The sequence below is a fragment of the Dendrobates tinctorius genome, unplaced genomic scaffold (genome assembly GCF_039654945.1).
Source record: "Dendrobates tinctorius isolate UK_male_01 unplaced genomic scaffold, ASM3965494v1 ptg000102l, whole genome shotgun sequence".
NCBI classification, from domain to species: Eukaryota; Metazoa; Chordata; class Amphibia; order Anura; family Dendrobatidae; genus Dendrobates; species Dendrobates tinctorius.
This window is the reverse complement of record NW_027361770.1, coordinates 36,354,999-36,367,459: the sequence shown is the minus strand read 5'-3', so window position 1 is coordinate 36,367,459 and position 12,461 is coordinate 36,354,999. Positions and strand designations below refer to the sequence as shown.

General features: G+C 43.5%; 1 protein-coding gene across 5 annotated transcripts in view; it reads right to left on the bottom strand.

Moving 5' to 3' along the window:
• Positions 1-12,461, bottom strand: part of LOC141099773 (uncharacterized) — a 176,091-nt gene that overhangs the window by 82,806 nt on the left and 80,824 nt on the right. For all 5 annotated transcript variants that reach the window (XM_073587824.1, XM_073587826.1, XM_073587828.1 and 2 more), the window contains exons 10-12: positions 10,032-10,053; positions 5,238-5,282; positions 4,307-4,414 (exon numbers count right to left, since the gene is read on the bottom strand). In XM_073587824.1, coding sequence (XP_073443925.1) covers positions 4,307-4,414; positions 5,238-5,282; positions 10,032-10,053 — 175 coding nt within the window. The remainder of the gene's footprint in view (positions 1-4,306; positions 4,415-5,237; positions 5,283-10,031; positions 10,054-12,461) is intronic.

Sequence of the window (12,461 nt, the reverse complement as noted above, 5' to 3'; positions counted from 1 at the left end):
TTTTAATATTAACCTATCCTGGTATATCTGAAAAAAAAGGGTGGGTCTATGGATAGGGCTTGGATATCACTCACTCGCCTAGCAGACGTTAGTGCCACTAAGAGGGCCGTCTTGAGTGACAAGCATTTCAGGGATATTGTGTCTATTGGCTCAAAGGGTTCCTCCATCAGGGAGTCTAAGACCAGATATAAGTCCCATGTAGGGACTGCAGGTATGTGAACCGGAGTTATCCGTTCGCAAGCTGTAATAAATCGTGATATCCATTTATTTCCTGCTATATTATGGCCGTACAGTGCCCCTAATGTGGACACTTGGACTTTCAGCGTGTTTACCGCCAGGCCCAAGTCCTTCCCTTTCTGTAGAAATTCCAAGATGGGAACTATCGGAACTTCTGTGGTATGAGGCGCTGTATGAAAGTGCAGGAATTTCTTCCATATCCTTGTATAAATTTGGGTAGTGGACAGCTTCCTGCTCTGTAGGAGCGTAGCAATTAGTGTTTCAGAAAACCCTCTTGATCTTAGTAGCTGCCTTTCAAATTCCACGCCGTCAAGTGCAAGCTGTCCACTTGGGGGTGGAAAAAAGGGCCTTGGGAGAGTAGGTTGGGAATCGAAGGGAGAACCCTAGGATCTGTCACAGACATGATTTGTAGCCATGAGAACCACGGTCTCTTGGGCCACAATGGTGCCATCAAGATTACTCTCACCTTGTCCTCTCTGATCTTCCGAATGACCTGTGGTAGGAGAATTATCGGAGGGAAGGCATATGCCAGATCGAATTTTCATGAGCCCTGGAGGGCATCCAGTATGTCTGGATGATCTGATGGAGACAGGGAAGCAAATGTTTTTATTTGTCTGTTCTCTTTTGTGGCAAAGAGGTCCACCTGAGGTTGCCCCCATAGAGCTACTATGTTCTTGAAGACTCGGCGATTGAGGCACCATTCCCCTTGCCGAAGTGTGTGTCGGCTTAAGAAGTCTGCCTCTTGGTTGTTCTCTCCCCTAATATGAAGGGCCGAGAGGGAGAACAAATAACTTTTGGCTAATTTTAAGATTCTTGCCGCAGAAGACAGAGTCTCTGATCGAGTACCTCCCTGTCCGTTTATGTAGGCCACTGTAGAAATGTTGTCCGATAAGATCCTGACATGCTTCTGTTGGAGCTGTGGAAGAAAATGGTGTAGAGCATAATATGCCGCCGTCAGTTCTTTCAAATTAGATGAGTAGCCCAGTTCATCTCTATTCCACCTTCCTTGACAAAAGCTATTCCCCATATGGGTTCCCCAGCTGTGGGGGCTAGCGTCGGTGGTTAGGATACAAGATGGTACTATAACCCATGGGACTCCTGTGGACAGATGGTTATCATCTAGCCACCACTCTAGAGAAGCCAAGACCTCCTGGGTTAAGGTTATCTTGCTCTCAAGGTGCCCACTATGTCGCCTGTTCTCTTGGAGGATCTGATGCTGCAGTGTTCAGATGTGACAATGGGCCCACCGGACTGCCGGGGCACAAGAAGTGACACGTCTAGTACACTGGGTGACAGAGTTCCCGATAATTAGGAAGTCATCTAGGTAAGGCACGATTAGGGCGTCTTTCTGACGAAGATAGGCCATTACCTCTGCCATCACCTTGGTGAAGATTCTTGGTGCCGTAGAGAGGCCGAAAGACATGGCCGTATACTGAAAATGACGGATCTTGCCTTTGAATACCATTGCGACCCTTAGGTACCTTTGGTATCTATCATGAATAGGAAGTTGATAGTAAGCATCTTTCAAGTCAATCCCCGCCATTACACAGTTTGGAAAGAGAAGCTTTATAGTGGATCTAATTGATTCCATTTTGAACTTATAATTTTTTATAAATGTATTAAGCTTTCTCAAGTTTATAATTGTCCTAAACGTACCATCTGGTTTGGAAATTAAAAATAAAGGCGAGTAGAACCCTCTACCCTCTTGTCCCTCTGGGACTTCTACCAAAACTCCCTTGGACAGTAGGATCCGAATCTCTATTTCGAGGGCCTTTTGTTGAACTATAGAGTTAAGGCAGGTTATGATAAAGAAATCATAAGTGATTTGAAGGAATTCTATTTTCATTCCCTCTTTAATTATACTTAGAATCCATGGACTTGAAGTTATTTGTTCCCATTTTGAAGCAAAAAATTTTAGTCTACCCCCCCCACTGGGAGGACAGATTTTTTAGTATTTATTTTCCTTTCGGAATGTTGAACCCCTAAACATGCTACCCTTTTGCTTTTCTTCCTTTATGGGCCATCTATATGATCTATCCGCTTGTCTCCTTCTTCCAAACAGTCGCCTTTTAAAGGTTCTCCTGTAGAAAGGGATAGAAGAATCAGGGAAGGCCTTCTTCCTTTGTTTCACTTTGGCGAGTATGTCATCTAGGGCTTTCCCAAAGAGAAACTCACCCTCGCACGGGGTTGCGCAAATCTTAGATTTTGATTGCATGTCCCCCTTCCAGCTCTTCATCCATAGTGTCCGCCTGGCGTTGTTTACCAGACCAGCCGACCTTGCTGCTAGCCGCAGAGTGTCTGCCGATGCATCGGCCATGAAGGCTGCCGCCCCTCTAACGGAATAGCGGCCCGTAGTTTTTCTCTAGACACCTTCTGCTCGATTTGTTGATCCAATTGATCCAACCATACAAGCATAGACCTGGCAGTGCATGTGCTAGCTACTGCTGGCTTAAAAATGCCTGTGGTAGACTCCCAAGACCTTTTCAATGATGACTCCGCTTTACGGTCTAGTGGGTCCGCCAATAAACCTGTGTCCTCTACCGGAATAGTGGACTGCTTCGAGGTAGAGGCTACAACGGCATCAACCTTTGGAACTTTGGTCCATTTTAATAGCTCGTCATCGCTAAATGGATACTTCCTCTTTGAGGCCGATGGGAGAAAACTTCTTTGATCGTGTTTTTCCCACTCTCTCTTTATTAGGGCCTTAACTGCCGGTATTACTGGAAACGCTCTCCTTTTCTTTTCCGCCAACCCCGCAAACATTATTTCTTGTGCTGTTTGGATGCCCCTTGTCTCCTCACACCCCATAGTGTTCCTCACGGATTTGACTAAGTTATCCACACTATCCAGGGGAAAACATGATCGTCCCTCAATGTCTGATGATGATGATGATGATGCGAGTGAAGAATCAGAGATTATCCCCTGATCTTCCTCTGATTCTGAGCTAAGGGTCACTTGTTTTTTGCTCCTAGTTTCTGAGGGAGCACTGGCATGTTTGATGGCCTGTATTTCCTCCCTAATTATGGCCCGAATGTCCTTTGATGACACTGCCGACCCTTGTCTAGTCTCTCTGGTGCATTGCTCACAGAGCTTTTTAGGGTAGGAGTCAGGGAGAGGCTGAGCGCATAAAGCGCATTCTTTATGTTTCGATGTCTCGTTTTTCTTCGCCTGGAAGAGGGGAGACATGGTGAAGGGGGGGGGGGGGGTGAGGTCAGCTTAATAGGCAGAGTATATATATTTCACACTCACCCAGTGAAGCTATTATTACCAGATCAGATGGCTGAGATCCTGTCCTAGGTCTTGACTCTCCCACCCCGCTCCTGCGGGCCGTGTCTGTCCTGGTAGCACGGACCCTGGAAGAGCTGACCCCCGCAGAGTCACCTGCTGGAGCGTGTACTTCCGTTGGAGATGACATGGCTCCCTGCCGCTATGCTGCGGCGCTTGTTTAAATAGATCTTTTTCCCTCCTTTTTTTTTCGCCGCCGCTGCCCTTTTTCCTTCTTCGCGCCACTGGCGCACTTACCGTTCCCAGCAGCAGCGGCTCCTACGCGCTTGGTGCCACCTGGCGCGCTCCTAGGTGAGACCGGGCGGCCCTTCCCAGACCCGGTCATCACCTTCTAGCCATCAGACGAGGGGGGAGCCGTCTAAAGGAGTCTCCCCCGACGCTGCCTCCGGACCGCAGCCCCTGCCGTTCCCACGGACACCGCACAGGTGGCGTGCACAAGGCCCAGGTATGTCTTCCTGAAGGATATCCTGAGGTTCCCTGGGAACAGGAAACCAAAAACTGAGGAGGAAAGGCGGACCGCCCCATTTATCTTTCTGTAGGGTTTCCGGTTCCAAATGGGGCAGATCCGATACCTCCAGTGGGTGCTGTCGAGGCGAAGGGTAAAAGTGTGCTAATTTCAGTGGCACCAATTTCCTGCACCTGTTCAAAATGCACAAGATTGCATAAAGCTGCAGCCATGCTACGATCCACAGAAGTCAAAAGTATTAGGGATAAGCTCTAATAGCAGAGAACGAATAAACTCCAGCAATAGTGTAGAGATTTAAAATAAAAAAATAAAACATACATGTCTTGGTTTGGTGTTCTGAGTAAACACATTCACTGCTGCTTCCAGCTCCTCTGTCAGACCCTCAACAAGTATAAACTCTTCTGGAGACATAATCACAAGTGTTTCCTTTGAATTAAAAGAAAAATTACAACCTTCAGTAATTTATAGACAACTTGTCAGTCCCACTTTTTGCATTACAAACAAAATATTTGCCAAGATAGTATGCATGAGTAAATTATATTAACTACTTCTCAACTGCCACTAAACTATAAACACCAAAGTAGTCCACACTTTACTTTGCACTGATGTTTTAAAACAGCAGTTCAGAACAAGCAGCTTTCAGGAAATTGTGCACCTGTGGAGGCACGAGCAGGCCATCAAACACAGCAGACTCCCACAAAGAAGGAAGACATGATTTATCATATTTGCCTTTCTGATTTCTCTATGCATAATGCTGAACATACCTTCCTCAATACATTCACAAGGTACCTCTTACAACTTCATGATCATTTGATAGCTGAATGTAGGGCGAGATCAAGAGCTGATGGGTCCTAGGAGATCCACTCAGCTCTGCTATACAGCCAGGAGGCTGAATGTTCCCTGTAATCAGGGCTAATATAACATCCCCATTTACAGGGGAAGAGGAAAAAAAAGTCACCAAAAATATAAATATGTTCCAATTATATCAAAGGGAGGGACTAAAAGAAGACTAAGGAAAAAAAAAAATTAAAAATCACTGTTTACATACTCTCACCTGTGGGAAAAAAAATATGTTCAATATAGAAAAATAATTTCGACAGAAAGTGGAATTCAATTAAATTGTTTTAGTGGTCGTTTGTGGTCAATATAAAAAAAGTCAAATAGATACAAATTTTCTATTTTTGCTACATAACACCTCTATCAGCAAAAAAAAAAAAAAAAGGAAAAAATGTATGAACAAGGTTCTTACCATATATTTTAAGATGTTATTTTTCTGTGTTTCGTATGCAGACAACTGAAAGAAAAATAAATCTAGTTACATATATTTGCGGTGGAGTGTGGTCACAGGGTCGCTGCTACAGGAAGCTGGCGACCGCAGAAGTGGAACTCCAGAGATCCAAATCTGCGTATGCACTGGCTTCAGTCAGTCAACCGCAGAGAAAACAATGGGAAGTATGGGAACTCCGCCGACATTTTATGAAAGCCCTTGGCCCGCCAGTGTCTCACCATCGAACACCTTCCTCCTTCCATCCCAAGGCCTGCAGCACCACACCACTTCTGCCGCTGCCAGCTCCCTGCAACAGCATCCCCGCTCCACAATTGGTAAGCTACCGTAAAAATCAGACTACAAGACGCCCCATCATTTTATTAAAAAAAAACAAAACCAACAACGTTTTTCTCCCCAACTTGGGGTGCGTCTTATGAGCTAGTGAGTCTTTTAGTCTGCAAAATACGATAACTGTTTAATTGGTGCAGTAATTCTAAATTACAGTGTATGTATATACACAAAAACAAACTAGCTGTAAAATAATTTATATAACTACTAAATTAACTGATTTGATAAACCCCTTGAGAACTATTTAAGATATAAATTTTATATGTATTGCAAAACTAAATCTGCTTTATTTTAAATTGTAAGAATATAACTAGGAAATATATATCACTTTAATGAATTATGAATGATAAAATTTATCCTATATCTTACCTATTAAATTGAAAGAACTGGGAAAGCAGGGGAAGAGTGAGTGTGCGTTTCACAGTATTAAAAGAATGCTCACAAAATCCTTGTCAGTAGCACTTTTGAGATTTCCTCTAATCACTCACTGACAAAGATTATAGGAAAGACGTTCTATATGATGCAAACCAAGCAGGAAAGTTTGTGAAATGACAAAGTTAGAATTTTTTCTTATACAGCTACTAATGATCCAAATTGCTGTTACTAACCCTAAACTGTCGAAAAAGAAAAAAAAGCCTGTCTGATAAAAGTAATTTTTGTGGAAAAGGGAGCATATTTTAAGATGTATTTCAGTGGTTCTTTGTCTTTATAAAAATGAAATTCAGACTCATTTCATTTATTGTGCCAATGCGAACAAAGAAAAAATATAAAAAATATGCCCCAGGGTAGCAAAAAAAAAAAAAAATAAAATAAAAAGATTTCAATATCTGAAAATATTTTTTTTACAGCTCTTTTAACCCCTCTAAAACCCCTTTTGTGGTTTGCACGTTAATGACCAGGCCAATTTTTACAATTCTGATGCCTGTTCTTTATGAGGTAATAACTCTGGGACGCTCCCATGGATCCCGGTGATTCTGACATTGTTTTCTCATGACATATTGTACTTCATGTTAGTGGTAAAATTTCATTCATACAACTTGTATTTGTTTGTAAAAAAATAAAATTAAAAAAAAAAAAAAAACACGGAAATTTGGCGAAAATTTTGCAATTTTCCAACTTTGACTTTTTATGCCCTTAAATCACAGGGATAAGGCACACAAAAAACTTAATAGATAACATTTCCCACATGTGCACTTTACATCAGCACAATTTTGAAGCCAATTTTTTTTTATTAGGAAGTTAAGGGTTTAAAATTCACCAGCGATTTCTCATTTTTACAACACCATTTTTTTATTTTTTATTTTTTTTAGGGACCACATCACATTTGAAGTCACTTTGAGGGGTCTATATGACAGAAAATACCCAAAAGTGATACCATTCTAAAAACTGCACCACTGAGGGTACTCAAAACCACAGTCCAAAAGTTTATTAACCCTTCAGGTGCTTCACAGGAATTATTTGAATGAACATTAAACTTTTTTTTCACAAAAAAATTACTTCAGGTCCAATTTTTTTGATTTTACCAAGGGTAACAAGAGAAATTGGACCCCAAAAGTTGTGCAATTGGTCCTAAGTAGGCTGATACCCCATATGTGAGGGTAAACACCACTGTCTGGGCGCATGGCAGAGCTTGGAAGGGAAGGAGCACCGTTTGACTTTTTCAACGCAGAATTGGCTGGAATTGAGATCAGACGGAGAGTACCTGATGTGCCTAAACAGTGGAAACCCCTCAATTCTATCTCCAACCCTAACCTCAACTCACCCCTAACCCTAATCCCAACCCTAACCCTAGCCCCAACCCCAACACACCCCTATCCCTAATCCCAGCCCTAACCCTAGCCATAACACACCCTTAACCCTAGCCCTAAAGGGAAAATGAAAATAAACTTTTTTTTAATTTTATCACTTTTCCCTATCTAAGGGGGTGATAAAGGGGGGTTTGATTTACTATTTATAGCAGGTTTTTAGGTTTGGCAGCTGTCACGCACTAAAAGACGCTTTTTATTGTAAAAATAGTTTTTGCATCACCACATTTTGAGAGCTATAATTTTTCCATATTTTGACCCACAGAGTCATGTGAGGTCTTATTTTTTGTGGGACGAGTTGACATTTTTGTTGGTACCATTTTCGGGCATGTGACATTTTTTGATGCCTTTTTATTCAGACTTTTGGGACGCAGAATGAACAAAAACCAGCATTTCATGAATTTCTTTTGGGTGGGGGGGCCGTTTACACCGTTCCGCGTGTGGTAAAATTGATAAAGTGGTTTTATTCTTCGGGTCAGTACAATTACAGAAATACCTCATTTATATTTTTTTGTGTTTTGGCGCTTTTATACAATAAAAACTTTTATATAAAAAAATTATTTTTTTATTGCTTCATTCTGTGAGCTATAACTTTCATTTTTTCGCTTATGACGCTGTGTGGCGGCTCGTTTTTTGCGGGACAAGATGACGTTTTCAGCGGTACCATGTTATTTATATTCGTCTTTTTGATTGCGTGGTATTGCACTTTTTGATCGGCGGAATGATAAAGCACTGTTTTTTGCCTTTTTTGAAGGGGTTCACTAAAGGGGCTAACTAGTGGGACAGTTTTATAGGGCGGGTCGTTACGGACGCGGCGATACTAAATGTGTATCTTTGTTTTTATTAAAAGAAAAAGAATTAGGGAATTTTTTTAAATTTATTTAGGGTTTTTTTAAATTTTTATACATGATTTTATTTTATTTTTTAACTTTATTATATTGTCCCGGGGGAGGGGGGGGGGGGGCATCACTGTAAAGTGTCAGATCGCTGATCTGACACTTTGCAGTGCACTGTGTCAGATTGCTGATCTGACAGGCACTGAGGAGGCTCTCTCAGCGCCTGCTCTCACATTGCGCTGTTCCAAGGGTCTCAGGGAAGCACGCAGGGAGCCCCCTCCCTGCGCGATTCTTCCCTGTGCCCCCGGTACACTGCGATCATGTTTAATCGCTGTGTGCTGGGGGTTAATGTGCCGGGGGCGGTCTGTGACCCACCCCTGGCACATAGGGCCGGGTGTCAGCTGTGATAATCAGCGGCGCTCCCCCGTGAGCGCCGCTGATAAGACTATGATGTACTATCCCATGGGAATTAAGTCCCAGGTCACATGGACGGTATAGTACGTCATATGGAAAAAAGGGGTTAAAGGCATGTGAGGGTGGAAAAAAAAAAAAAAAAAGACAGGCTAGAAACAGGTAAATGGCTTGATCTTAAATTGGTTAACCCCTTCACCTCGAGCCTGTTTTCACCTTCATGAGCCAAAGTTTACAATTCTGACCAGCGTCACTTTCTGGTAACTCTGGAATGCTTAAAAAAAATACCTTAAGCCATACATGCAAAATGCTGAGACTACCTCTTAAATAGAGAAAAACCATAGTGTATTTACATCAAAATGATGTGCCAGTAAGATAGGGGGTAAAGGTGCATGTGCTCTGGTCCACCGGCCCCAATGCACGTTTCACCCACAGGCATCGTCAGTAAGAAAACTCCCTCTCTTACTGGCACATCATTTTGATGCAAGTACACTATGGTTTCCCTCTATTTAACAGGTAGTCTCAGCATTTTGCATGTATGACTTAAGGTATTTTTTGTTAAGGGCTCCATTTACCTGTTTATATATATTTGCATATACGCATCTTGCACTTGACCTTTTAATACATCTATTATGACATACCTATATGTGCTTTGGTACCACTCATTGTATTTTTTTTTTTTGTAAAATTGTTACTCTTTTTGACATCAATAAAATATTTTTCTTCATGAGACCTGTGTAGCAGTGGGTGTTTTCAGTTGGTTTAACATATCTATTTGAGGTGTGTGTCTCCACTGTGTTTTTTGTATTTAGCCCATTTTTATGCCGGTATTTATTACCGATAAGTAATAAATCAGGCTGGGTTCACACTTGTGTTAGGCTGGTCTGAGTATGGCTGCGTACTTCTTCCCTTAAGCTCTGCCTACTTCCACATGCATCCTGCGTACCTATCTTTAACATTGTCTGTGTGTGTCGTTTTTGACATGTTGCATTCTCGTGCGGTCGGGGGCACGTCAAAACAACACACGCGGACACATCCACATACAAAGCATGTCCCTGCATATCCAATGTTAAAGATAGGTACGCAGGAAGACAGGACGAATGTGGAAGTAGGCGGAGCTTAAGGGAAGAAGTACGCAGCCATACGCAGACCAGCCAAATGCAAGTATGAACCCAGCCTTAAATAACATTAGCGTGTTATGCAAGCAAGTCTTATCTGACCACTGAAGTGTCATATTATTCATCCCTGCAATCTCACATAGGGAATATAAAACTTGTACAGGACAGTCATTAAATTACTACAAAGCTATATTTAATGATTATGCATATACTTGGGTTTAAATTAAAACAGTATACTATTATTGAAAAAAAAAATACCTTTTTCTTAGATTCTTCCAACCTGCACAAAAAAAAACAAAACACTATTACAACAGAAATCAATAAAGTGGTTGCGCAAGTTCAAAGTAATCAATCTGGCATCAATCCAGTTCTGTTCCAAAGACAGCTCAAATATGATTATGGCACAGTGACTGCAAAGGTCATATGTCACCATGCAGTTTAGAAGCAAAAACTACAAGAGTGTCGCAAGGAGGACTGAAAATAGGGATTTTTGTGTACTCACCGTAAAATCCTTTTCTCCGAGCCAATCATTGGAGACACAGACAGTGGGTTTTCTGCTGCTTGCCACTAGGAGGACACTAGGTAAACCAGAAGAAAAGTTAGCTCCTCCCCTGCAGTATACACCCTCTCGCTGGCTGAATTTCTCCAGTTTGGTGAAAAAAGCAGTAGGAGCATCATCAGTCAACAATAACCATAACCATGTCAAAACCTAAGAATGCTACAGTGAGCCAATAGGCTAAACAAGGTGGGTTCTGTGTCCCCCAATGACTGGCTCGGAGAAAAGGATTTTACGGTGAGTACACAAAAATCCCTATTCCTCCTACGCCTCATTGAGGGACACAGACAGTGGGACGTCCTAAAGCAGTCCCTGGGTGGGGAGCATACATCTGCTAATACCCCATGTACCACTGAGTCAACACTGAGGTGCTGCCGATTGCAGGCTGCGTCTGCCGAGAGCTGCATCCGCAGAGGCCTGAGAATGAATTTGGTAATGTTTTGTAAAGGTATGTAGGCTGGACTAAGTCGCAGCCTTGCAGACCTGTTCTGTCAAGGCCTGGTGCCGAATAGCCCAAGAGGCGCCCACTGAGCGGGTAGAGTGCGCCTTGATCCCTGCTGGGACAGGCGCATTCCTGATACGGTAGGATTCCTGAATAGTCGAGCGAATCCACCTGGCTAGCGTTGCTATTGAAGCGGCTAGACCCTTCCTATGCCCCTCTGGAAGTATGAACAGGGCATCTGACTTGCGGTAGGAAGCCGTCCGTGAGATGTACCGTCTCAGAGCCCTAACCACATCCAGGGTGTGGAGGGCCTTCTCAATGCGATGGACTGGTGTCAGACAGAAAGAAGGCAAAACAATTTCCTCATTGAGATGGAAAGAGTATGCGACTTTGGGCAGTAAGGACGGGGACATGCTAAGAACTGCCTTGTCCTGATGAAAATTCAGGAACGGAGGACGGCAGGATAGGGCCGCCAATTCCGAAACACGTCTGATTGACGTAATTGCCACTAGAAAGACCACCTTCCAAGAGAACGGTCAGTTGCACGTCCTGCAGTGGTTCGAAAGGAGCCTCCTGTAAGGCCCCGAGAACCAGATTAAGGTCCCATAATTCCAATGGCCTTCTATAAGGAGGTGCCACATGGGAAACTCCCTGAATGAACGTCTTGACCTGAAGTCTGGTGGCAATTTTGCGTTGGAATAGCACTGACAAGGCTGAAATTTGGCCCTTGAGACAGCTAAGCGCGAGGCCTGACTTTAATCCGGATTGAAGGAATTCCAATAAGGCAGGAATGGAAAACACCAGAGGGGATCGACCATGATCCTTGCACCACGAAAAGAAGGTTTACCAGGTGCGGTGAAAGATGAGCATGGACAAGGGCTTCCTAGCACAAATCGCGGTGGAAATCACGCCAAGAGAGAACCCAGCCTGTGCTAAAATATAGAATTTAACGGCCACGCCGTCAAAGACAGGGCCACGGAGTTCTGGTGGTAAACCGGACCCTGAGAGAGTAGATCCATGCGATCCGGAAGTCTCAAGGTTACCTTGGTAAAGACCCCTGGGGACGGTGGCAAGTCCGAAGGGCAAGGCAACGAACTGGAAGTGTTCGTCGTGAATTGCAAAACGCAGGAACTGCTGGTGGGACAGGCAGATCGGAGTGCTAGGAACTCTCCTTTTCCCATGGAAGCGACAACTGATCAGAGAGATTCCATTGGGAATCGCCGCACCTCGACAAACTGATTTACCAGTTTGAGATCCAGTATGGGCCGCATCGTCCTGTCCTTCTTTGGAACCACAAAAAGGTTTGAATAAAAACCCCTGAACCTTTCGTGTTGAGGGATCGGAATGATGACTCCTTCCCGTTGCAGAGCCTGAACAGCCCAAAGGAAGGATCTTGCCTTTTTCTTGGGGGGGGGGGGGGGAGGATGTCGGAAAAACACGTGTTGGAGGGGGAAAGAAAATTCTATCTTGTATCCGGAGGACACCAGCTCCCTGACCCCACTTGTCGTGGACGACCACAAGCCAGGTGTGACTGAAGGAAAGTAGACGAGGGACAACCTAAATTGTTGCGATAAGATCGAAAACGTGTCGGCTGTTGGTTGCAAAACAGCCGAACAGCCTTTTGTTGGGGAAGGAATTTACTCTTTCCCCCCGGTAGTATCAGAAATGAGCTGGTCCAGTTTCCCTCCAA